This window comes from Mustelus asterias, unplaced genomic scaffold (assembly GCF_964213995.1).
Source record: "Mustelus asterias unplaced genomic scaffold, sMusAst1.hap1.1 HAP1_SCAFFOLD_43, whole genome shotgun sequence".
Taxonomy (NCBI): Eukaryota; Metazoa; Chordata; class Chondrichthyes; order Carcharhiniformes; family Triakidae; genus Mustelus; species Mustelus asterias.
In genome coordinates this window covers 1,746,976-1,773,580 of record NW_027590120.1, presented here as the reverse complement: position 1 = coordinate 1,773,580, position 26,605 = coordinate 1,746,976, and the positions used below count along the sequence as shown (strand labels likewise).

Genomic DNA, 26,605 nt, shown 5'->3' with positions numbered 1-26,605 from the left:
TGTGTGGGACAGGGATTTACAGATTTTGGGGAACAAGAGAGGAAAAAATGTCCCAGAGAAACTAGAATTGTCTGTTCAGAATTTCTATCCCGGACTGACGCTGATGACTTTTCCAAATTTTTTTTACAGGATATTGGAAGTGGAGGATTGGCAGACAGAAAACTCAAACCGAACATCATGACTCGCAAAGTCATTTTGTTCATTCGGAGCTGAATATCATTGGTCTTTGAATATGGGAGGAGAAATGTTTGACTCTTCTGTCTGTCGGCAAAGATTTTAAACATCAGTGTGACCGGAAAAGCAGTGAAACAAACACACACCCGATTGAGAGTGTTCCAGTGAACTGACTGAGGAAAGATCTTTAACAGTCTGAAAGAACATCACACAATTCACAGCAGGGTGAAACTACGTGTATGTTGTGTGTGTGGACGAGGTTTCAACTGATCATCCAACCTGGAGAAACACAAGGGCACCAGCACCATGGAGAAACCGTGGAAATGTGTGGAGTGCGGGAAAGGATTCGGTTTCCCATCACAACTGGAAGTTCATTGCTGTAGTCACACTGGGGAGAGACCGTTCACCTCCTCCGTTTGTGGGAAGGGATTCACCCATTCATACAACCTTCTGACTCACCAACGGGTTCACACTGGGGAGAGGCTGTTCACCTGCCCTGTGTGTGGGAAGGGATTCACTCGCTCATCCCACATTGTGACACACCAACTTGTTCACACTGATGAGAGACTGTTTCCATGTTCTGACTGAGAAGAGTTTTAAATGCAAAAAAGATCTGCTGACACACCAATGCATTCACACTGGGGAGAGACCGTTCACCTGCTCTGTGTGTGGGAAAGGATTCATTCAGTCATCCCACCTGCAGACACATCAACTTGTTCACTCTGATAACAAACTTTTTAATTGTTCTGACTGTGAGAAGGGCTTTAAAAACAAAAAGGATCTGTTAATGCACCAATATACTCACACTGGGGAGAGGCCATTCACCTGCTGTGTGTGGGGGAAGGGATTCAGCCGCCCATCTGCCCAACTGAACCACCAGAGAATTCACACTGGGGAGAGGCCCTTCACCTGCTCAGAATCCCTGGGAAGGGATTCATTAATTCATCCAACCTTCTGATACACCAGCAGCTCCATACAGGGGATCGACCGTTCACCTGCTCTGAATGTGGGAAGGGATTCACCCGTTCATACAACCTTCTGACACACCAGCAGGTTCACAGTGAGGAAGGGCCATTCACTTGCTCCGTATGTGGGAAGGGATTCACTCTTTCACCCAACCTATTGAACCACCAGTGAGTTCACACTGGGGAGAGGCCGTTCACATGTAACGTCTGTGGAAAGGGATTTATTCAGTCATCTAACGGTAGCACGGTAGCACAGTGGTTAGCACTGCTGCTTCACAGCTCCAGGGTCCCGGGTTCGATTCCCGGCTCGGGTCACTGTCTGTGTGGAGTTTGCACGTTCTCCCTGTGTCTGCGTGGGTTTCCTCCGGGTGCTCCGGTTTCCTCTCACAGTCCAAAGATGTGCGGGTTAGGTTGATTGGCCAGGTTAAAAAAATTGCCCCTGAGATGCGTAGGTTAGTGGGATTAGTGGGTAAATATGTGGGGGTAGGGCCTGGTTGGGATTGTGGTCGGTGCAGACTCGATGGGCTGAATGGCCTCCTTCTGCACTGTAGGGTTTCTATGATTTCTAACCTGCTAACACACCAGCAAGTTCACAAACGACTGCCAGGTTCGGATTCTACACTTATCGATGCTGTTAATCATATCCAGGTCTGAATCATGTTCTCTCTGACTTTTTTCCTCTGTTGAGGTTTGATATTCTGAATAAATGTGAAATAGACATTTGATTGAATCATTGTTGTAGATTTTTGTCTTTTCCATTTGAGTGTTTAACGTCACGAGGCTGGAGCTCAGAAAGGGCAATCTGAGGGAGGATCATACAGTAGGAACAGAACTTCATTCTTGACCCAGTCCTTCAGGGTCTCGCTGAGAGGGACAAACAGCACTTTGGTCTTTTTCGTCACTTTTCACTGACAGCAAAGTCCCCGTGTGGGTGAATCCTGAGGTGTGTAAGAAATGTGTCCCAGTCGTTCTTTTCCATGGTTCAGACCTCCTAGACACGGAACAGAAGCTCCTTTACAACTGTGTTTAGAGTCAGGAAGAACAACGGTGAATGCTGGAAACGTGCTGTCAAAGATTGGTGTAAAACTGGGATCTATTCCTGACTGAGAGTGAAACGGCAGGTTTAGGTTTCCAGACTAAAAATGAAAAAAAGTGTAAAACATTTTAATGTGTGTGTGTCAGTCCTGGTTTATTGAACAGAAACTGGCTTCAAATAAATTGGTTGAAGTCTGCATTAAAGGAGGAGCTGGAGACGTTCAAAGGAGCCTGTTAACTGCTGGGACAATGAGACAACAATTTGATTCCCAGATAGAGAAGGAGCTGCAGTGTGTGTCCAAGAATTCTCAGTTTTGTTGATGTGTGCTTCCCATACACTATCCTTTTAAATAAACCTCACTCCTATCAGCCTTTAACCATTATAAACAGAACAGAGAGAAGCTGAGCAGCATCAGACTGATCATTTAAGAATGAGTGATGTGTTCAGCTGAAGTTTCCTGTTGGTAGTTTTCTGGGTGATCTCCTTATTTTGATCATTCTCAGTGACCCCTGGGTGTGAACCTCCTCTCCTCTCTTTTAGACAATCATTCACTTAACATCTCCTCTCTCTCAGAAACTCAATCGCTCAACATCTCTCTCACACTCACTGAACGTCTCTCTCTCTCTCTCTCTCTCTCCAGGCATTCACTCACACCTCACCTTCCATCTCTCTTACATTCTAACCTCGTTCCTCTCTCACATTTACTTAACCTCTCTCCTCTCAGATACTGTGTTCATCACTTAATGTCTCTCTATCTTTCTTTCAAACACTCACTCATTTAACCTTCCTATTTCAGATCTGCTCAAACTTATTCATTCTTTTCTCTTTCTCATTACCTCTCTCTGAAAAAGCACAAACAAACTTCATCTCTCTTCGCTGTCTGAGAAAACATTTAATTGATGGAGATTCAATCCTCTCTGTTTCTCTCTCCCACTTCCTCTGACAGGCCCTGGCTCACTTTAAATCTCCTCTTTTCTAATAACCCTCTTTGGGAAAACTCATTTGTTCTCTAATTCCTCCTCACTTCTCCCAGTGATGACCCTCAGTCCATCTCCCAATTCAGTGAATGTGTTAAAAGTCCAAATAATCTCCTTTCTTTATTGTTTAAAATGGGAATGGAGGTGAATGTAATGCTGAGACTGGCAGCAATCTGTGTGGTTGTTCTTGATGCTGTCAGAGTGAGTTCAGCCTCACAGGAAGGAAGACTGTTCACGGTGATAACATCAAACTGACACCGGCTGTTTCATTCTCAGGTAACACAACTTCCTGTTTCTCTGCTGCCGGTTCAAAAACGCACATCTCACTTCTGAGCAGAAAATAAATCCAGGGACCACAATCTGGTGAGAACATCTGTCAATGCGGCCTATATCTGTCCACAGAGTCAGGGCAGAGTCACACAGATCACATTGTGGTGACATTTACAAATGAGCCTTGTTATTTCTGTTCAGAGTTTCCATTCGCAGATATAACCAGCTGTGTCTGTGGATCAGTTACTGAGTTCCCTCTGTTCCCTGTAGCTGGGAACTGATAGCCTGCTCCCTTATATTTTATATCATTCTCTCTGTATTGCTTGTTTCCTCTATTTCTCAGCTTTTATCTTTGACCTTCCTCATCTTTCTGCTTTTTGAAATCTTCCTCAATTTTTCTCTCAGTCTTTACGTCTCTCTCTTCCTCTGTAACTTTCTCAGGCTCTGTGTGTTCCTATTTAATCCACATGTTCAAAATCATGAAGAGTTTCTAATTGATTATAGAAGGAAAAACAGGGAGAGAAGCAGAAAAACCCAGCAGATCCGGCGGCATCTGTTCAGAGAGAAACAGTTAACATTTTGAGTCCATATAATTCTTCAGGGCAGGAAAAACATGGGTTATCCATCTTAGATTAGGGAATGTGATGGGGCGATTTAATAGAGATGTTTCAAATGACAAATGATTTATGATAGTTTCTCTCCATTGACACTATCTCCCAGGAGCAGGAAGTCTGTCGATGGTGAGAATCTATTTCCCAGGTGCAGGAGGGTCTGTAAGCAGAGGATACAGAGATTTAATATAATTGACAACAGAACTGGAGGGGGTGATAAGGAAAATTTTTTACACAACAACTGGATATGATCTGGAATGCACAAACTGACAGGGGTGCTAGAAGCAGGTTTAATAGCAACTTTCAAAGGGAATTGGATAAATACTTGCAGAAGGTAAATTGGCAGAGTTATGGTGAATGGGATTAATTGGACAGTTCACTCATCTTTGTGACATTCTGAATGTTTCTCTCCTGAGGTTTTAATGTTTGATCTTTTCAGTCACAATGTGTCTCAAACAGAAGATGAAACCATTGGGTTTGATGAGCCTTCAGATCTGTTTCCTGTGTGTAACTTGAGAACTGCAGATAACCATGAGAAGGAACTGATTATTTTCAGTTCCTCGAACAGATACACCTCAGATATCAGAAATCCCTGGAGTTCCCCATGTCCTCATTATTCTCCCCTTGAGTCTCACAGCTCTCAGTCCAGCCGAGTCAGTCGCATGTGCCTCTGTCATGATGTTTCCACTTCTATTTTATCACTCACCTCCCAGTGACACTCACCATAACACAGACACCTTAAAATATCATTGTTCCCTTACACTTTGTCCTCCTATTATAATCAAATGTTTGTTGGGCCTCTTGTCTCCCTTAATGTCAGATTATCTGCAGTTAAAATGACCTCAGAGACACTGAAACCGACCTCAGTGATTATTATACCAGACTCCAATCAGCCCCAGGAGCTGCAGTTGTAAAATACAGCAGAATTGGAATAACAGACAGGTTATTGTCTGATACTGACAGTGGCAGAGTAACACACACCGGAATCTAAATACATTATATCAATGGACCATGACTCACTCACACTATCAAATGAAACTTAAACTCTGGTTATGGTGCACTAGATACTGACTGTATTACCATTACATTGGATCTAATGCTGTGTTCACTAACATACTGCAACGTGACTCTTATTATTTGAACAAACATTGTATTTGTTACACTCAGAGTAAGTCAGTGCTTTGCTGTGTTGTCTCTGTGCTCCATCCCCACTCTGATTGTATTGGAGTCTGTGTGTGCCACTGTTACACTCAGAGTAAGTCAGTGCTTTGCTGTGTTGTCTCTGTGCTCCATCCCCACTCTGATTGTATTGGAGTCTGTGTGTGCCACTGTTACACTCAGAGTAAGTCAGTGCTTTGCTGTGTTGTCTCTGTGTTCCATCCCCACTCTGATTGTATTGGAGCCTGTGTGTGTCACTGTTACACTCAGAGTAAGTCAGTGTTTGCTGTGTTGTCTCTGTGCTCCATCCCCACTCTGATTGTATTGGAGCCTGTGTGTGCCACTGTTACACTCAGAGTAAGTCAGTGTTTGCTGTGTTGTCTCTGTGCTCCATCCCCACTCTGATTGTATTGGAGCCTGTGTGTGCCACTGTTACACTCAGAGTAAGTCAGTGCTTTGCTGTGTTGTCTCTGTGCTCCATCCCCACTCTGATTGTATTGGAGCCTGTGTGTGCCACTGTTACACTCAGAGTAAGTCAGTGCTTTGCTGTGTTGTCTCTGTGCTCCATCCCCACTCTGATTGTATTGGAGCCTGTGTGTGTCATTGTTACACTCAGAGTAAGTCAGTGCTTTGCTGTGTTGTCTCTGTGCTCCATCCCCACTCTGATTGTATTGGAGCCTGTGTGTGCCACTGTTACACTCAGAGTAAGTCAGTGCTTTGCTGTGTTGTCTCTGTGCTCCATCCCCACTCTGATTGTATTGGAGCCTGTGTGTGTCATTGTTACACTCAGAGTAAGTCAGTGCTTTGCTGTGTTGTCTCTGTGCTCCATCCCCACTCTGATTGTATTGGAGTCTGTGTGTGTCATTGTTACACTGAGACTCTGTCGCTGTGATTATTGGACAAACAGCAAGTTACCGTCACAATGCCCAGCTGATTGACGGCAGCGCGGACCAATGGGAAGAGGGGGCAGTACTGGAGGCCCGATCAGGTGTGGTCGGTCCTCCAACCAATAGAAGTGAATGAGGGGCGGGGCCAGCTTTGATTTGAGCATGCGCAGTGTGAGTAATGGCAATGGAGGCGGCTTTTGTTTTGGGCTCGGAAATCTGTTCGAGGTGATTGGAGGTACGGAGAGAGCAATGGATCGCCCAGGTGGGTGGAAACGCTGCGTAAGCATGTTGTGTAAGCCGCAAACCGCGGAAGAGAGCTTCCCGGACCCAGTTTGTACCGAGCAGGACTGCAGCTCCTCATGTTCGTTAACGTTCGCCATCTTTATTGGGGGCAATATGCAGCAGTGCGCACGTGCGGCCGCCATGTTTGTAAAGGGCAATGTTGTCAATCAGTGGGAGGCGCTTGTTCCCCAGTGTTCAGAATGGAGACAACTTGTCCATCAAACTGCATCAACCCTCTGAGTCCCAATGTCTTATTGATGAGGCAGAGCGGTGGCAGAGAAGGAAAAAGAAAGGGAAAGTAAAACAGAAAATGCTGGAAAATCTCAGCAGATTTGATAGCATAGAACATAGAATGTTACAGCGCAGTACAGGCCCTTCAGCCCTCGATGTTGCGCCGACCTGTGAAACCAATCTAAAGCCCATCTAATCTACACTATTCCAATACCATCCATATGTTTATCCAATGACCATTTAAATGCCCTTAATGTTGGCGAGTCCACTACTGCTGCAGGCAGGGAATTCCACACCCTTACTACTCTCTGAGTGAAGAACCTACCTCTGACATCAGTCCTATATCTATCACCCCTCAATTTAAAGCTATGTCCCCTCGTGCGAGCTATCACCATCCGAGGAAAAAGGCTCTCACTGTCCACCCTATCTAATCCTCTGATCATCTTGTACGCCTCTATTAAGTCACCTCTTAACCTTCTTCTCGCGAATGAAAAATTACACCATAGATAAGTAAGCCCCACCAACGCCTCTACTTTCTCAGAAGACTAAGGAAATTCGGCATGTCCGCTACGACTCTCACCAACCTTTACGGCTCCCGAGTCAAGGTCAGGGTCGGAGGATAAACATTCTCTCCACCTCCGGCACCACCCCCGCGCCCCCCCCCCTCCCCCCGTCCCCGCACACCCCCAAAGGTCTGCACTCACTGGGGAGTGAGAATAGAACCAACGTTTCGAGACTGGACAACCCATAGTCAGAGCTTGTACACGCGTAAACAGAGCATGTAAACTTCAACACCCTCCACGTACCCTTGTACACCTCTATCAATCTACTTTGCTCCAAGGAGAACAACCCCAAGTTATCCAGCCTAACATTGTAACTATAATTCCTCATCCCTGGAACCATTTTGATAAATCTCCTCTGCACCCTGTCAAGGAGCCTCGCATCCTCCATAATGTGTGGTGTTCACTGGTTTGCACAGACCCAGGTATTCTGTGTTCTTGTCTGTGATCTCATCACACACTGACAATTGCACAGTGACATCACCCCCGCTCCCTGGGGATTTCCCCAACTGGGAGATTTTTCTCTGATGCCAATGCTTCTGATATCTTTCCAGCTGCAGGCTCCAGCAGGAGGTTTTAATATTAAAATCAGTTAAATTCTTTCAGAGGTGAGTGTTTGTGACCATTCACAGGCACGGGTTCTCGTCATAAACCAGCTGGTCGCCTCCATGCTGTGGTACCGGCTGGTCCCTTTGACCCCTCCCCCTGGCTTTGTCGCCGATATCCAGAGAACCCTCCTGCGGTTCTTCTGGGGCAATCGACTGCACTGGGTCCCTGCTGCGGTTCTGCATCTCCCGCTTGAGGGGGGCGGACAAGGTCTGGTGTGCCTCCGCACTCAGATAGCGACCTTCCGCCTCCAGGCCCTGCAGAGGTACCTTTACGTTGAGCCCCCTCCACAGTGGTGTGCCATGGCGACGTATTTCTTCCGCCAGTGGCACGGCCTCAATTATGACGTGCAGCTCCTGCATATCGAACTGGGGTGTGCTTCGACCACCCTGCAGGAGTTGCCCGTCTTTTACAAGGACCTCCTCACTGTCTGGAACACGGTCGCCTCACGACGCAGCTCCCCCCCCGTCAGGAGTAGCAGCTCTCGTGCGAGAGCCGCTGCTCAGGAATCCGCTCCTCCAGCCGTATAACTTCAGGTGGCTGGCGGAGAGGGGGGCTGTGGACGCCGGGGTGACCAGAATCGGGGACGTGCTCGATGGCGGAGGGGCGGGCTGGATGAGCCCCCACGTGCTGGCTGAGCGCGCGGGGACGTCCGTCCGGCACGCGGCCAAAGCCATCCTAGACCTTAGGACGGTCGTGCTCGGCCCCAAAAGTGCATGCAAACTTGAGGCGGCGCAGGCGTGCGGTGGGATCCCGCCCGAGCGTTCCCCTGTTCGGACGGAATTCCACATTGGCCCAAAACTTCAACCCTCCTCCTCGGGTCAGGTGCCCCACAGCCTGAGCCGCCTCGCGGAAATGTCCTCCGTGCCTTTTTCTACCGCGCGGAGGCGTTTCCTGTGCGGGCTGCTGCTGCACACCTTCCACTATCGCCTGTCGCCCGGATACACCTTGGCGGGCCTTGTTTCCGTAGAGGTCCCTCTATGGAGAGATTGCCCCAATTACATCGGGGACCTGGGGTGAAGGGTGATGCATGCAGCAGTTCCGCACAACCGTAGGATTCACTGGTTCACGGGCTATGAAGCTTGCCCCTTCTGTGGCCTTGTGAAGTCCGTGGACCATGTCTATGTTTGGTGTCTTAGGTTGCACTCTCTTTTTGTTGGAGTCGGGATGGCGACCTCCTCGTGAACCTGCTCCTGGGCCTGGCGAAACGCGCCATTTACCGGTCCAGGCAGCGGGCGATCGAGGGGGCCATCCATCCTGACTGTCTGCCCCTCTACCTCGGCTACGTTCGCGGCCGGGTGTCCCTGGAGAGGGAGCATGCGGTGTCCACGGGCGCGGTCGACGCCTTCCGTGCCCGTTGGGCACCGCAGGGGTTGGGGTGCGTTATTGACCCTAATAATCACATTTTAATTTGATGTTTTTAAGTTTCCTTTGTACTTTGATTTTGTTCGGGCTGTTCCCCCTCCTTTTGGGGAGCTGCCCCTTTTACTTTGTCCTGATTTAACTTGAGTTTGTTTATTTGTTTTGACCTAAAAGAGGCCAACATCTGTGAGTAAAACACTTTCTTTTCTCATTCTGGGGGAAATTGGGGACTTGCAGCAACTGAAGGGAAAAGAAGTCAATCCAGGGAGGGTGCAGACTCTGTGAAGATTGGCCCAGGTCTCTCTCTCTCTCTCTTAAAGACATTGATATAGAAACATAGAAGATAGGAGCAGGAGGAGGCCATTTGGCCCTTCGAGCCTGCTCCGCCATTCATTACGATCATGGCTGATCATCCAACTCAGTAGTCTCATCCTGCTTTTTCCCCATAACCTGTGATCCCATTCGCTCCAAGTGCTTTATCCAGCCGCCTCTTGAATACCTTCAATGTTTTGGCACCAACTACCTCCTGTGGTAATAAATTCCACAGACTCACCACTCTTTGGGTGAAGAAATGTCTCCTCACCTCCGTCCTAAATGGTCTGCCCTGAATCCTCAGACTGTGACCCCCGGTTCTGGACTCCATCGGGAACATCCTCCCTGCATCTATCCTGTCTCGACCTGTTAGAATTTTATAAGTCTCTATGAGATTCCCCCCTCATTCATCTGAACTCCAACGAAAACAATCCTAACCTGGTCAATCTCTCCTCCGACATCAGTCCCGCGATTCCCTGAATCAGCCTGGTGAACATCCTTTGCTCCCTCAGCTTGACACATTTATTTGTCTGTCTAAAAGGATGGTCTTTTTCCTCATGTTCACATTAAAGGACAGCTTTCCTCAGGAGATGGCTGACATTTAAGGGGACAGAACGTTAATATAGGACAGAGATATGTCTGGTGTTATTATATGGTACCCAGATTAGATATATTATTTATGTTTCTGTAATAAAATACTTTTATTATTAGTTCTTGCATTGTAATATAATGCTGTAGCGATGTTATACATTTCCAGTCATAAAGTCATTACAGCACAGAAGGAATCCATTCGGTAACTCGAGTCCATGCTGACTCTCTGTATAACATTCCAGTCCCAATCCCCCTCTATATCCCCATTCTCCTGAAAGTTTATTTCCTTCAAATGCCCAACCACTTTCATTTTTAAATAGAAACCATAGATATGGATGGAGAGTTACAACTTTTTGGGAATGAAATAGGAAAGAATGTTCCATAGAAACTAGAAATGTCTGCTCTGAATTTCTATCCTATACTGACTGTGATGACTTTTGCAAACTCATTTCATAGGATATTGAATGAGGAATCAAAGGCAAAAATCTCAACCGTCACGTCTAGACAGAGTCATATTCCTTGGGATCTGAATATCTTGTAATATGGAACTGTAGCTACGTTATATATTTCCAGACATCTCTTCCCTCAGAGGGTTGTTAGTCTTTTGGATTTCTCTTCCACAGGGACCAGTGGAGGCTGAGGATCATTGAATATATTCCAGTTAGACAGATCTTTGACTGACAAAGGTGTCAAGAGTTATGGGGAACAGACAAGAAGATGGAGCAAAAGCTAATATGTGAGGGGATTTCTTCACTCAAGGATGTGCTAAAGCTTTGGAATTCTCAACCCCTGAGGACAGTGAAGCCTCAGTCATCAACTATTTTCAAGAGAGAGATTGATTGGTTTCTAGATATTGAAGCTATCAAGGGATATGGGTTTAGTGTGGGGAGAATGATGCTGAGGTAGATGAACGAATTATCTCATTGAATAGTTTAAAAGGCTTGATGGACCAAATGGCCGACTGCAGCTCCAATTTGTTATGGTCTCTGTGTCCAGGACAGGAAGCAGTGAGCATGGATCTGTCAATCAGCCTCAATCAGCACCTTCAGGAGAATTGGGAGGGTGAATATTAGATACAGCAGAGTGAGAATGGAGGGAGAGTGTGTGGGATGGAGATTCACAGCTTTTTGGGACTGAAATAGGAAAGAATGTTCCATAGAAACTCGAATTGTCTGTTCTGAATTTCTATCCTGCACTGACACTGATGACTTTTGTAAACTCATTTTCCAGGATACTGAAAGAGGAATCACAGACTGAAATCTCAAACTTCACGTCTAGATCTGACAGAGTCATATTCCTTGGGAGCTGAATATCATCGGCCTTTGAATCCAGAAGGAGAAATGATTGCCCGGTCTGTTGATTTGAAAAGATTTCAAGCATCAGTGTGACTGGAAAAGCATCGACACACTGCCACACTAGAGTGAGAGTGTTCCAGTGCACTGACTAAAGAGCTTTAAGCAGTTACACAGCCTGAATAAATATCACACCACTCACAGCGGGGAGAGACTGTACCCGTGTTCTGTGTGTGGACGAGGCTTCAACTGATTGGTCACCCAAGGGAGAGGCAAGGACACCTGCACCATGGAGAAACCATGGAAATGTGTGGACTGTGGGAAGAGGTACAGAGTCCCATCTCAGCTGGAAGCTCATCGGCGCAGCCACACTGGGGAGAGGCCGTTCACCTGCTCTCAGTGTGGGGAGGGATTCACTCGGTCATCCGAACTGCAGAGACACCAGCGAGTTCACACTGGGGAGAGACCGTTCACCTGCTCTCAGTGTGGGGAGGGATTCACTCAGTCATCTGACCTGCAGAGACATCAGCGAGTTCACACTGGGGAGAGGCCGTTCACCTGCTCTCAGTGTGGGAAGGGATTCACTCGATCATCCTACCTGCAGTCACACCAGCGAGTTCACACTGGGGAGAGGCCATTCACCTGCTCTCAGTGTGGGAAGGGATTCATTTGTTCATCCAGCCTGCGGATGCACCAGCGAGTTCACACTGGGGAGAGACCATTCACCTGCTCTCAGTGTGGGGAGGGATTCACTTGTTCATCCCACCTGCGGAGGCACCAGCGAGTTCACACTGGGGAGAGACCATTCACCTGTTCTCAGTGTGGGAAGGGATTCACTCGGGTATCCAACCTGCGGGCACATCAGCAAGTTCACACTGGGGAGAAACCGTTCACCTGCTCTCAGTGTGGGAAGGGATTCACTCGGTCATGCAACCTGCGGACGCACCACCGAGTTCACACTGGGGAGAGGCCGTTCACCTGCTCTCAGTGTGGGAAGGGATTCAGAGTTTCATCCGACCTACTGAGACACCAACAAGTTCACAAGTGATTCCAGGGGTTGGATTCTGCTGTTATTGTTTCTGCTCTCAATTCCATCCAGGACTGCATTTTGTTCATTCTCACAGTTGGTCAATGGGGAGGATGCTCTGATTGTGGGAAGGGATTCACTGATTCATCCAACCTGCTGAAACAGCAGAGAATTCATAACGGGGAGAGGCCATTTATCTGCTCCGAGTGTGGGATGGGATTTACTCAGTCATTCAACCTGCTAAAACACCAGCGAGTTCACACTGGAGAGAGGCCATTCACTTGCTCCAGTTGTGGGAAGGGATTCATTGATTCATCCACCTTGCTGAGACACCAGCGAGTTCACACCAGGGAGAGACCATTCACCTGCTCTGATTATGGCAAGGGATTCAGTCAATCATCCAACCTGGTAAAGCACCAGCAAATTCACACTGGGGACAGGCCATTCACCTGCTCCGTGTGTGGGAAGGGATTCACTCAGTCACCTCACCTGCTGAAACACCATCAGGTTCACGAGTGACTGCAAGGACTGGATTTTGCTGTTAATCACATCGAGGTCCCAACCATTTTCATTGGTGTCTGTTTCTGCTGATGTTAATAAACCCGAGCCCAGTTGTAAGATTTGTATTGTGGATTGTCTTGTCTGAGTCCTGAACTCGTAAATAAAAACAAGAAGTGCTGTAAAAACTCAGCAGGTCTGACAGCATCTCTGGAGAGAGAAACAGATCTAATGTTTTGACACTGAAGAAGAGTCACATTCAACTGGAAACATTAATTGTTCCTGTCTTTACAGATTCTGTCAGACTTACTGAGATTTTGCAGCAACTTCTGTTTTTAGAATGACGGTGAATGCTGGATACATGAATCAGAGATTGGTGTAAAACTGGGATCTGCTCCTAAATCAAAGTGAAACAGCAGGTTAAAGTTTCCAGTCTGAAAAGTACTATGGTTATTATACTATATCTACCATTTTAAGGCTGGTTTTAACTTATTTAAAATAAACCTATTTAATATATATTTGTTAAAGTCAGTATTAAAATACGAGTTGGATGAGTTCACAGGAGCCTGTTAACCGCTGGGACAATTATTCAACAAACATTGTCTGTCCAGACAGAGAAGAAGCTGCAGTTTGTTTGCAGGAATTCCCTGTTTTATTGATGTGTGTGTGTTAGACATCAGGATAACTAAAAATACACAAACCTGGACATCAATGGTGAGCTGATTGACAGTTACTCTGGGAATCACTCCCACTGTGAAACTTCAGCACTGACACTGCTGAATGTTGTCGGCTCAGGGAGTGGGACCTCCAGGAATGGACTGTAAAAAAGCTGGGTTTCAGTCTCCTGACTAATATATGGTGAGGAACCAGAAAAACCCTTACTGAGGAACTGCCTGGGGTTTTACCAGTGTAGGTTCAGGGGCGAATGATTCCTGACTCCCTGAAATGTCTGATATTGAACCCAGTTTGGAACAAGATTCATTCAGTTTCCAGGAGAATAGAGACAAATATCACCCACAACTGAGAGAGAGAAAAACAGCCACCTTGATCAATGACTTGGATGAAGCCAGAATTGATGATACAAAGATAGGTAGAAAAGCAAGTTGTGAGGTTATTACAAAAAATCTGTAAGGGACACAGATAAGTTACCTGAATGGACAGAAAAATGGCAGATGGAGTATAGTGCGGGAAAGTGGGAGCTTTTCCACTTTGGCAGGAAGAATAGAGAAGCAAAAAATTGTTTAAATATACAGAAACTGAAGAATACTGCCGTAGAGAGGAATCTGGGTGTCCTTGTACATGAATCGTGAAAACATAGGATGAAGGTACAGCAAGTAAAGAAGGCGGCAAATGGAGTGTTGGACTTTACTGCAAGGGGGTGGAGTTTGAGAAAGGGAACTTGCTGCACCTACATAGGACATTGCTGAGATAGCAGCTGGAATACTGTGTACGGTTCTGGTCTCCCTACTTATGGAATGACATGTTTTCATTGGAATGAGTTCAGAGAAAGTTCACCAGGCCCATTCCTAAGATGAAGGTGTTGTCTTCACCCACCACAGGAATCGTAGCAGGCCGGGGGGTCCTTTGACCTCGTGGGGGGGGGGATTCTCCAGTTTTGGGGAAGTGATGCTGCAGAATCCAACTCGTCTTTTGGGGAAGGGTTGCACCTATACTCATTGGGTTTGGAAGAATGAGCAGTGAACATTCTGAAACATATAAGATTCTCATGGACAGTTGACAGGCTGGAGGCCAAGAGGATGATTCATGAAGGAGTCTTGAACTTGGTGCCACAGATCTACAAGGAAGCCAAAGGTATTGTTTTAGCCCTTACAGACACCAATACTTTATCCTCAGTTTTAGTCAGGTTAGTCAGAGGTTTAGCCAGGTGTGGTGAAAGCTTCAAAGAACAAAGAAAAGTACAGCACAGGAAACAGGCCCTTCGGCCCTCCAAGCCTGTGCCGCTCCTTGGTCCAACTAGACCAATCATTTGTATCCCTCCATTCCCAGGCTGCTCATGTTACTATCCAGGTAAGTCTTAGGTCTTAGTCTTCAACCAATCATCTGGCCTTTTGGAACATAATTTGCAGTCAGAGGGAGATGCCATGGAAATGTGGGGATTGTGGGAAGAACATAAGAACTAGGAGCAGGAGTAGGGGCAGCACGGTAGCACAGTGGTTAGCACTGCTGCTTCACAGCTCCAGGGACCTGGGTTCAATTCCCGGCTTGGGTCGCTATCTGTGTGGAGTTTGCACATTCTCCTCATGTCTGCGTGGGTTTCCTCCAGATACTCCAGTTTCGGGATGTTGACAAATGCGAGGTTATTCACTTTGGAAGAAATAATAGCAAATTGGATTATTATCTAAATGGAAAGAAATTACAACATGCTGCTGTGCAGAGGGACCTGGGGGTCCTTGTGCATGAGACGCAAAAACCCAGTCTGCAGGTGCAACAGGTGATCAAGAAGGCAAATGGGATGTTGGCCTATATCTCTAGGGGGATAGAATATAAAAGCAGAGATGTCTTGCTGCATCTGTACAAGGCATTGGTGAGGCCGGAGCTGGAATACTGTGTGCAGTATTGGTCCCCTTATTTGCGGAAGGATATATTGGCCTTGGAGGGAGTGCAGAGAAGGTTCACCAGGTTGATAGCAGAAATGAGGGGTGTTGATTATGAGGAGAGACTGAGCAGATTGGGTTTGTACTCGTTGGAATTTAGAAGGCTGAGGGGGGATCTTATAGAGACCTATAAGATAATGAAGGGGCTGGATAGGGTAGAGGTGGAGAGATTCTTTCCACTTAGAAAGGAAGCTAGAACTAGAGGGCACAGCCTCAAAATAACGGGGGGTCAGTTTAGGACAGAGTTGAGGAGGAACTTCTTCTCTCAGAGGGTGGTGAATCTCTGGAATTCTCTGCCCACTGAAGTGGTGGAGGCTACCTCGTTGAATATGTTTAAATCACGGATAGATGGATTCCTGATCAGTAAGGGAATTAGGGGTTATGGGGATCAGGCGGGTAAGTGGAACTGATCCACTTCAGATCATCCATGATCTTATTGAATGGCGGGGCAGGCTCGAGGGGCTAGATGGCCTACTCCTGCTCCTATTTCTTATGTTCTTATGTCACACAGTCCAAAAATGTGCAGGTTAGGTTGATTGGCCATGTTAAAATTGCCCCTTAGTGTCCTGAGATGCGTAGGTCAGAGGGATTAGCGGGTAAATGTGTAGGGATATGGGGGTAGGGCCTGGGTGGGATTGTGGTTGGTGCAGACTCGATGGGCCAGATGGCCTCTTTCTGCACTGTAGGGTTTCTATGATTCTATCTGGCCCCTCGAGCGCTCATGGCTGATCTTTTTGTGGACTCAGCTCCACTTACCCACCCGCTCACCATAGCCCTTAATTCCTTTACTGTTCAAAAATATATCTATCCTTGCCTTAAAAACATTCAATGAGGTAGCCTCAACTGCTTCACTGGGCAGGGAATTCCACAGATTCACAACCCTTTGTGTGAAGAAGTTCCTCCTCAACTCAGTCCTAAATCTGCTTCCCCTTATTTTGAGGCTATGCCCCCTAGTTCTAGTTTCACCCGCCAGTGGAAACAACTTCCCTGCTTCTATCTTATCTATTCCCTTCATAATCTTATATGTTTCTATAAGATCACCCCTCATTCTTCTGAATTCCAATGAGTATAGCCCCGGTCTACTCAGTTTCTCCTCATAAGCCAACCCTCTCAACTCAACTCAACGAAGTGAATCTCCTCTGCACCCCCTCCAGAGCCAGTATATCCTTTCTCAAGTAAGGTGACCAAAACAGTACACAGTACTCCAGGTGTGGCCTCACCAGCACCTTAGACAGCTGCAACATAACCTCGCTGTTTTTAAACTCCATCCCTCTCGCAATGAAGAACAAAATTCCATTTGCCTTCTTAATTACCTGCTGCACCTGCAAACCAACTCCTTGAGATTCCTGCACAAGGACACCCCTGTCCCTCTGCACAGCAGCATGCTGCAAATTTTTACCATTTAAATAATAGTCCATTTTGCTGTTATTCCTACCAAAATGGATGACCTCACATTTACCAATATTGTACTCCATCTGCCAGACCCTCGCCCACTTACTTAGATTATCTATATCCCTTTGCAGACTTTCAGCGTCCTCTGCACACTTTGCTCTTAGTGTCACCTGCGAATTTTGACACCCGACACTTGGTCCCCAACTCCAAATCATCGATGTAAATCGTAAACAATTGCGGTCCCAACACTGATCCCTGAGGCACATCACTGGTCACTGATCGCCAACCAGAAAAACACCCATTTACCCCCACTCTTTGCTTTCTGTTAGTTAACCAATCCTCTATCCATGCTAATACATTACCCGTAACACAGTGCACCTTTATCTTATGCAGCAGTCTTTGGTGCGGCACCTTGTCAAATGCCTTCTGGAAATCCAGATACACCACATCCACAAGTTCCCCATTGTCCACTGCACATGTAATGTTCTCAAAGAATTCCACCAAATTAGTCAAACATGACCTTCCCTTCATGAACCCATGCTGCGTCTTACCAATGGGACAATTTATATCCAGATGTCTCGCTATTTCTTCCTTGATGATAGATTCAAGCATTTTCCCTACTACAGAAGTTAAGCTAACCAGCCTATAGATACCTGCCTTTTGTCTACCTGCTTTTTTAAACAGTGGTGTCACATTTGCTGTATTCCAATCTGCGGGAACCACCCCAGAGTCCAGCGAATTTCGGTAAATTACCACTAGTGCATTTGCTATTTCTTCCGCCATCACTTTTAGTACCCTGGGATGCATTCCATCAGGACCAGGAGACTTGTCTACCTTTAGCCCCATTAACTTGCCCAACACTACCTCTTTCGTGATAATGATAGTTTCTCGGTTCTCACCTGCCATAGCCTTCCTGTCATCAATTTTTGGCATGTTATTTGTGTCTTCCACTGTGAAGACTGACACAAAATACCTGTTCGATGCCCCAGCCATTTTCTCATTTCCAGTTATTACATCCCCCTTCTCGTCCTCTAAAGGACCAATGTTTACTTTCGCCACTCTTTTTCGTTTTATATATTTGTCGAAACTTTTGCTTTCTGTTTTTATATTCTGAGCTAGTTTACTCTCATAATCCATCTTACCTTTCTTTATAGCTTTTTTCGTGGCTTTCTGCTGACCTTTAAAGATTTCCCGATCCTCTCGGTTCCCACTTATCTTTGCCACTTTGTCTGCATTTTCTTTCAATTTGATACCTCCTTTATTTCCTCAGATATCAGTGGCTGATTATCTCTTTTTCTTCTTTATCACTGGTATATACTTTTGCTGAGCACTGTGAAAGATTGCTTTGAAAATCCTCCTCTGTTCCTCAATTGTCCCACCATAAAGTTTTTAGAAACATAGAAACCCTACAGTGCAGAAGGAGGCCATTCGGCCCATCGAGTCTGCACTGACCACAATCCCACCCAGGCCCTACCCCCACATATTTTTACCCGCTAATCCCTCTAACCTACGCATCCCAGGACTCTAAGGGACAATTTTTAAGCTGGCCAATCAACCTAACCCGCACATCTTTGGACTGTGGGAGGAAACCGGAGCACCCGGAGGAAACCCACGCAGACACGAGGAGAATGTGCAAACTCCACACAGACAGTGACCCGAGCCGGGAATCGAACCCGGGACCCTGGAGCTGTGAAGCAGCAGTGCTAACCACTGTGCTACCGTGTCGCCCAAAAGTCTGCCTCAGCCAACTCCTCCTTCATCCCTTTGTAGTCTCCTTAGTTTAAGTACAAGACACTGGTATTGGATTTTACCTTCTCACGCCCCATCTGTATTTTAAATTCAACCAAGGAAGGAATTCAATTACCCATCCCTGCTGGAAACTCATCGACACAGTCACACTGGGGAGAGGCCATTCATCTGTCCCCAGTGTGGGAAGGGATTTGCTCACTCACCTACTCTGCTGAGACACCAGCAAATTCACACTGGGACGAGGCCATTCAATTGCTCTTGTGTAGGAAGGGATTCAGTTGGTCATCCAGTCTACTGACACACCAGCGAGTTCACACCGCGGAGAAGCCATTCACCTGCACCCAGTGTGAGAAGAGATTCGCTGATTCATCCAACCTAGCAATACACTAGCGAACTCACAAAGAGGAGGCCATTCACCTGCTCCCAGTGTAGGAAGGGATTTAATAGTCATCCAAACTAGCAGTACACCAGCAAGTTCACACTGGAGAGAGGCCTTTTACCCACTGTGTGTGTGACAAGAGATTCATTGACTCATCCAGCCTCGCAATACACCAGCGAATTCACAAAGGGGAGAGGCCATTCACTTGCTCCCGGTGTGGGAAGGGATATGTTACCTCATCCACTCTTCTGAGACACCAGTGAATTCACAAGGAACTATTGTGATTGTATTTTCCTGTTGAGCATATTCAGACTAAACCATGTTCCTTTGGGTCTGTTTCTGCTGAATTGAAAAATAACTTCAGCTCTGTTTAGGTGTGAATATAGTTGGTCTGAGAAGAGGAGGATTTGGGGTCAGGAAACTTGTACAAAGCATCAGATTATCTGAACAGCAGAGAATTTTGTACATGGAAGGAAACAACTCCGTTCTCAATCACATTAGGGAGAAGCCATGCAACTGTGGAGACTGAAGTGATTGGTGGACCATTTTTTATGGTTTTCTAATTCAGCACATTTCTATTTTTATTAGTTTATTATCATATTATGGTGAGCACTGCTGCCTCACAGTGCCAGGGACTCGGGTTTGATTCCTGGCTTGGGTCACTGTCTGTGTGGAGTTTGCACATTCTCCCCGTGTCTGCATGGGTTTCCTCCGGGTGCTCCAGTTTCCTCCCAGTCGGAAAGACATGCTGGTCCGGTGCATCGGCCATGCTAAATTCTCCCTCCTGTGTATCCGAATAGGTGCCGGAGTGTGGCAACTTGGGGATTTTCAGTAACTTCATTGCTGTGTTAATGTAAGCCTACTTGTGACACTAATCAATAAACTTAAACTATTTTACATGTAGCTCCGCTGTATCTTTCCAGTCAGAGTCATTACAGCTCAGAAGGAATCCATTGGGTTTCTCAAACCTATTTGACTCTTTGTAGACGAGTTACACAGCCTGAAAAAAACATCACAACATGCAACGTGGGGAGAAACCGTTAACATGTTCTGTGTGTGGACGAAGCTTCAACCTGGAGAGACACAAGGACTCTGGCACCATGGAGAAACAGTGGAAATGGGAGGATTGTGGGAAGGGATTCAATTACCCATCTGCACTGAAAACTCATCAATGCAGTCACACTGGGGTAGAGGCTGTTCAGTAGTGCTGGCTGTGGGAAAGGATTCACTCAGTCATCTGCTCTGCAGAAACAGCAAGTTCACACTGGAGAGAGACCATTCACCTGCTCTGAGTTTGGGAAAGGATTCACTGAGGCATCATCTGTGGAGACACCAGAGAGTTCATCTTGGTGGGAGGCCATTTACTTGCACTAAGTGTGGGAGCAAAAGAATGATTCAACCCCTGTTGAGACATTATGGCAATCACTCAGATTAGACCCATTATCTGCTCCAACTCTGGGTGTTAACTAAATTATTTGAGATTAAATATATACAAATGGAGGGCATTGATTGGACGAGTGCAAATAAAGAGACACTGTCACAGAGTGGAGTTAGGAGGTATGTAATTGTCATGCTTTACTCTGCAAATAAATCTATTCCAAATAAAGGTTAGCTTCAGTTTCTTCCTTCACCATAACGCTGTCAGGATTATAACATGTTAACAGGGAATGTTTGTCTCATGGTGAATTTTAAAAACTAAAGGAAAGTATATTTCAGGCAGGAGCTTACAATCCCAGTAGCTTTTGTGAGAAATGGTTGAAAGCCAGTGGGAATTGTCAGGGTCTGATTCCCCACTGATGTTCTTGAAGTCTGAACCACACGATCAATGTAAGAATGAAGTGGAGATGTGGACACGGGTTACAGCCCGACCAAGGAGGAAACAAGGTCTGGCCTTGGCACTGTCACTTCTTGACAAAAAGATCAGAAGCAAAGTATTTTGTGAGCTGGATGTCCATCAGTTGGATACTGATGAAGGTTTGAATCTTTTATAAAGATTCATTGAGATTTACAAGATAGATGATGTATTGGATGCCTATGAAGCATGATTGGATTTTGACAGGTTTTGTGTGAGGGTGAAAGCATCTTTAGTGCGTCTGGATATCGCAACAAAAGACAGGATTGGAACAGCGCTAATAGGTGATTGAACCCCAGCAATGACTGGGGAACTATTAATAGGTGTTTCAGGTCTGAATGAAAACATCATCGTGTGATAAACTTTCGCAGTGAGACACAACACAGAGAATTCTGAGGCTGAACACAATGATGATGGTTATCACTCTGAAGGAATTGGAATATCATAAGGAATTTGGTCCAGTGATGAGTGTGTTAGTCACAGACTCAGTCACCTGTTCTGTGTTTGATGCATACAAGCATATGAGTTAAGAGCAAGCACTGGCCACTCAGCCCCTCGAGTCTGCTCTGTCGTTCAGTAAGATAATGGCTGATCGGATTGTAACCTCAACCCCACATTCCCACTTACCCCGTTAATCTTTCACCCCCTTGATAATCAAGAATCTATCTCGCTCTGCCTTCAAAATATTCTAAGGGATTATTACAGCAACTTTTGAGGAAGAGTTCCAGGAACTCTCAACCCTGTGGAAAAAAAACTTTCCTCATCTCTGCTTTAAATGAACTTATTTTAAACAGTGAGCCCTCATTCTCGATTCTCCCACTACAGGAAACATGCCCTCCACATCCACCCTGTCAAAATGCCTCAGGATCTTATATGTTTCAGTCAAGTTGCCTCTTACTGTTCTAAACTCCAGGGGACAAAACCCCCACCTGTCTAACCTTGCCTCATAATCCCATTCCACAGTGGCTGCACCTCGACAGTGTGTGGATCAGATTGAAGATGTTATCCATATTCACCTCATGGTGAAGAGCCACACAAGGTTAAGGAGTATGAAAGGTTTCCAGTTGGTGATATCAATAGATTGAAGCCACTAAAGAGAGTGTTGATTCCATGTAAAGTAGCTGGAGTCAGCACTCCAGGACTGGTGTGTCTGACAATGAACCTGCTCAGTTTAATGTTGAGTGAACCTTCCATGAAAAAGGCACAAATGCAACTGGACATGGAACAAGGTATGATTGTTTACTCAAATCAGGACATTATTGTGTCCTCTTAACAAAACCTGATGTTTCTAATCCTTGGGTTCGAGAAGGATTCATGGCATCAGTTGAAGAGAAACAGAAAAAAATTACAAATTGTCTTAAAGCTGCACAAACAATTTGCTCGTCCTATCGAACAAAGATTAAAAACCCTGCTAAAAGATGCAGGGCTGGTTGGTGAAGAGGATACGAGACTCAGAACAGATTAGTACAAAGTATCGGACAATGCCATTACATCCTTCCCTTGGCTCATGAGGAAGTTGCTGTGCATCTAAAGGTATGAGACAAAGACAGAATTATTTTAATTCTACACTTTATCGATATGGTAACCCAACTTAGTCTTTCTCCAATAATACATGTTAAGGACAAAAGGATGATTCTAGAACAAGTCATTGAGAAGTGGACAGGGACTGGATCTGGGGCACCAGCTAAGTTTCTGACTGATAATGGAGGGGAATTTGTTAATGATGAGTTTTGAGACGTGTGTAAAAACATGAACATTCTGGTCAGGAACACGGCAGCTGAAAGTCCTTTCAGTGACGGTCTCTGTGAATGGAATCACTCGGTGATCGATGAAATGCTGCAGAAAATCTCAGCTGATCAGCCAAACTGCAAGTTGATACCTGCACTGGCCTGGACGGTTCATGTAAATAATTCACTTCAGGTGGTTGGAGGGTATAATCCTTGTCAATTGGTTTGGGAGAAATCCCAAATTACCCTCTGTGCCAGGTGATAAACCTGCTTTCGAAGGGATGACAATTAGCACAATTTTTATTCATTTATTATCGAATTGTTTCACTAAAATAATTGCTCGAGCTAAGAAATTGTGGATCCTAGAAGAGCGGTGTCTTATAATGTAATACTTTGTACAAAATAAAGAACATCATATTTTTCTTCTACGATTTGTTTTGAAATATTGTTGTGTGAGTTGTTACAATTCGGGTTGGAAACATTATCGTTTCAAGAGAAATTTAAACACCCAGCGATTAACTGAAAAGATTACATCAGAAGATTGCAGGTTTTTAAACAAAAACAAACTTTATATATAAAACAAAAGAAATATTAAAAATCAGCATGATCAATTATATTTTATGAAGATTTATGCTGTAAACTCAGTTCTACTTTTCGACCCCTCTTTAGTTCTGAAGAGTCACGTGGACTCAAAACATGAACTCTATTTTCACTCACCACAGATGCTGTCAGTCCTGAGTGTTTGCAGTATTTTTCAGCTTTTGTTTGTACTTTTTACACCCCCCCCCACCCCACCCCAACAAAAGAGTTCCCTTATATTTAACAATATAGAAACATCGAAACGAGAGGCAGGAATAGGTCATTTGGCCCTTTGAACCTGCTCCACCATTTATTGTGACCATGGCTGATCATCAACTTCAATATCCTGATCCCTCCCTGCCTCCCTATCCCTTGACCCTTTTAGACCCAAGAGCTAGATCTAATTTCTTCTTGAAGGTTCATTCACTTCTGTTCCAGGAACCATCCCAAAGGAATGTCAAAGCTCTCCAAGATTCACTTCAATTCTCCTCACTTTTCCAGCTATTCTCCAAGCTCCAAGATTTTATGGGGGTCCGACCATTAGCTTTTGATGAAACAACTCTCCAACTTTCCATTAAGACCTCAAAACTGTGGCCTTCTAAGTTCAAGCATGGGCTTCACTGTGTTCTTCCTGAGGGATTTAAACATTGGGAACACCTCTGATTCCTAATGACCTTCTCGGCTCCATGTCCCATAGCTGGTTCACAGCTCCTGGTCCCACAGCTGACGGTTTCCAAACTAACTGCAGACTGCCTGCTTTCTGTGAGAAACACCCAAAATTCCAACCAAGCTCCACCCTGAATCACTTATCCCCATGGTAACAGAGACCAATTGGGATGTCCAATAGATGTTTAAATTAATTAACTTGTAATTTCAAAACCAAACATGTGACCCTGAGGTCTGCCTGATGAGTTCCCCTCTGTAACAAAGGCAGGACAATAAGTGTCAGACCCAATGGCCCTCATTTTACTGGCACGCTCGCCAAGGCTCACAGAACGGCATTCTCCGTTGCCCTCGGGCACGATCTTACGAACCTCGGGCAGGCGGGCGTGCCGGTAAAATTCCGGCAATGTCTCCAGGTCTCCTGCTAAAAGAGGCTGAGCCCAGCCCCCTTTTCACAGCATTAGCTGCTGTACTCTGCTCAATAAGAGTTTAAATGTCCAAAATCTTGCGTTAATTATGCTACTTCCAGCTGATTTGAAAATGTGATTTTCAGTCTCTACAATAATCAAATATCCCGTGGTTGTTTTTTTCTGAATCAAATTACTGGCAATCTTCTTGAATGAACATGTCAAAACTGAGGGAATTCCCTCTGTGTATTTAATTAGAAATGTCTCACTGTGACTCAAAGAGGAAGAGTCCAGCTGTCCTTTTACAGTTCTTATCCTTCCAGCTTTGACTCCTTAAATCAACATGGGCCACACCTTGTGATTGCAAAGTCCCTTAGGGTGTTTTTACCAGATTCCCAACCCAGATTTTTCATTTTTTTAAAACTAATTCTCAAGCTCAAAGTTAATTTGTAAAACAGGAATGATTAGACAGACACAAACCTCTTCCTCAGGAAGAAATGAAAATGTATCACCATCTAAATATCCTATTTAGAATATTACAATTTTCTGTACATATTAATAACAGCCATGATCATATTGAATGGCCGAGCAGCTCAAAGAGCATCAGCCCACTGGAAGCAAAGTCATGAGATTGGTCAGTCCAGCAGAAAGAAACCCTCCGACCGTCCCACTTTGGGGAGGCGATGGCCTAGTGGTATTATCGCTGGACTATTAATCCAGAAACGCAGCTAATGTTCTGGGGACATGGGTTCGAATCCCACCACGGCAGATGGTGGAATTTGACTAAAAAATATCTGGAATTAAGAATCTACTGATGACCATGAAACCGTTGTCGATGGTCAGCGTTCTTTAGGGAAGGAAATTTGTCGTCCTTACCTGGTCTGGCCGACATGTGATTCCAGAGCCACAGCAATGTGACTGACACTCAACTGCCCTCTCGAGAGAAACTAGGGATGGGCAATAAATGCTGACCAGCGACACCCATGTCCCACGAATGAATAATAAAACTGTCAGAGTGAACATGGTTCAGTTCTGGATGTGAATAACAGCAGCAATAACAGCAGAATCCAGTCCCTGTAATCACTTGTGAACTCGCTGGTATCTGAACAGATTGGATAACTGAGTGAATGCCATCCTGCACAGACCCAGTGAATGGCCTCTCCCCAGCATGAAGACACTGGTGTGTCATAAGGTTGGATGAATCAATGATTGCTTTCTCACTCAGCTGAACAGCCTCTCCCTACTGTGAACTCGCTGGTGTGTCTGCAAGTGAGATAATCGATTAAATCTCTTCTCACACTCTGGACAGCTGAATGGCCTCTCCCCTGTGTGAACTCGTTCATGTCTCAGCAGGTCAGATGAAGTAGTGAATGCTTTCCCACACTCAGAGCAGGTGAACGGTCTCTCCCTGGTGTGAACTCGCTGGTGTATCTGTAGGTTGTAGGAGAGAGAGAATCCCTTTCCACATTCAGAGCAGGTGAATGGCCTCTCCCCAGTGTGAACTCGCTGGTGTGTCTGCAACTGAGATAACCGACTGAAACTCATCACACACTTGGAGCAGGTAAATGGCCTCTCCCCACTGTGAATTCGCTGGTGTATCCGGAGGTTGGAGGAGCGAGAGAATCCCTTTCCACACTGTGAACAGATGAACGGCCTCTCCCCTGTGTGAACCCGCTGGTGTGTCATTAAGTCGGATGAATTAGTAAATCCCTTTGCACACTTAGTGCAGGTGAATGGTCTCTCCCCAGTGTGACTGCGCCGATGAATTTCCAGCTCTGAGGGGAATCTGAATCCCTTCCCACAATGTCCACATTTCCACAGTTTCTCCATGGTGCCAGTGTCCTTGTATCTCTCCAGGTTTGCTGATTAGTTGCGGTTGGTGTGTGTGTATGTGTTACACCAATGTTTAAAATCTTTTCAAGCAGATAAAAGAGAGAAATATTTCTCCTGGACTCAAATGCCGATAATATTCTGGTAACAATAATCGAACAATTCTGTTAATTCTTCACTTGATGTTTCCTTTGAGATTTCAATCTGTAAATCCTTCCCTCCATTATCCTGTAAAAGGAGTTGACAAAAGTCATTACCGTCAGTACTGGATAGAAATTCAGAACAGATAATTCTGAATATAACTGGACTAAAAACATGTGGTATACAATGCTGCATTTCTTAATTAGAGAGGTGATGGGAAGGAGATTTGAGAAAACTATATTTACTCCAGATTTTAAAAGCAATCTTTCTGAATTGTAATGTCTCTTTGACTGGAACTATATAACATAACTACATGCTATAATTACAAGAATAAAACAATGAATCTTATTACCGAAACATAAATATACCAAATATATGAACACAAGCTATATCTCTGTTGTGACTAATCTAAAAAGTAAACAAATTTCCAGA

General features: G+C 45.3%; 1 protein-coding gene across 1 annotated transcript in view; it reads left to right on the top strand.

The window, feature by feature from the left end:
- LOC144482866 (uncharacterized) overlaps positions 1-26,605 on the top strand; it is a 114,477-nt gene that overhangs the window by 79,069 nt on the left and 8,803 nt on the right. Inside the window, exon 4 of the mRNA XM_078201706.1 lies at positions 11,586-11,951. Within this exon, the coding sequence (XP_078057832.1) occupies positions 11,586-11,951 (366 nt within the window). The remainder of the gene's footprint in view (positions 1-11,585; positions 11,952-26,605) is intronic.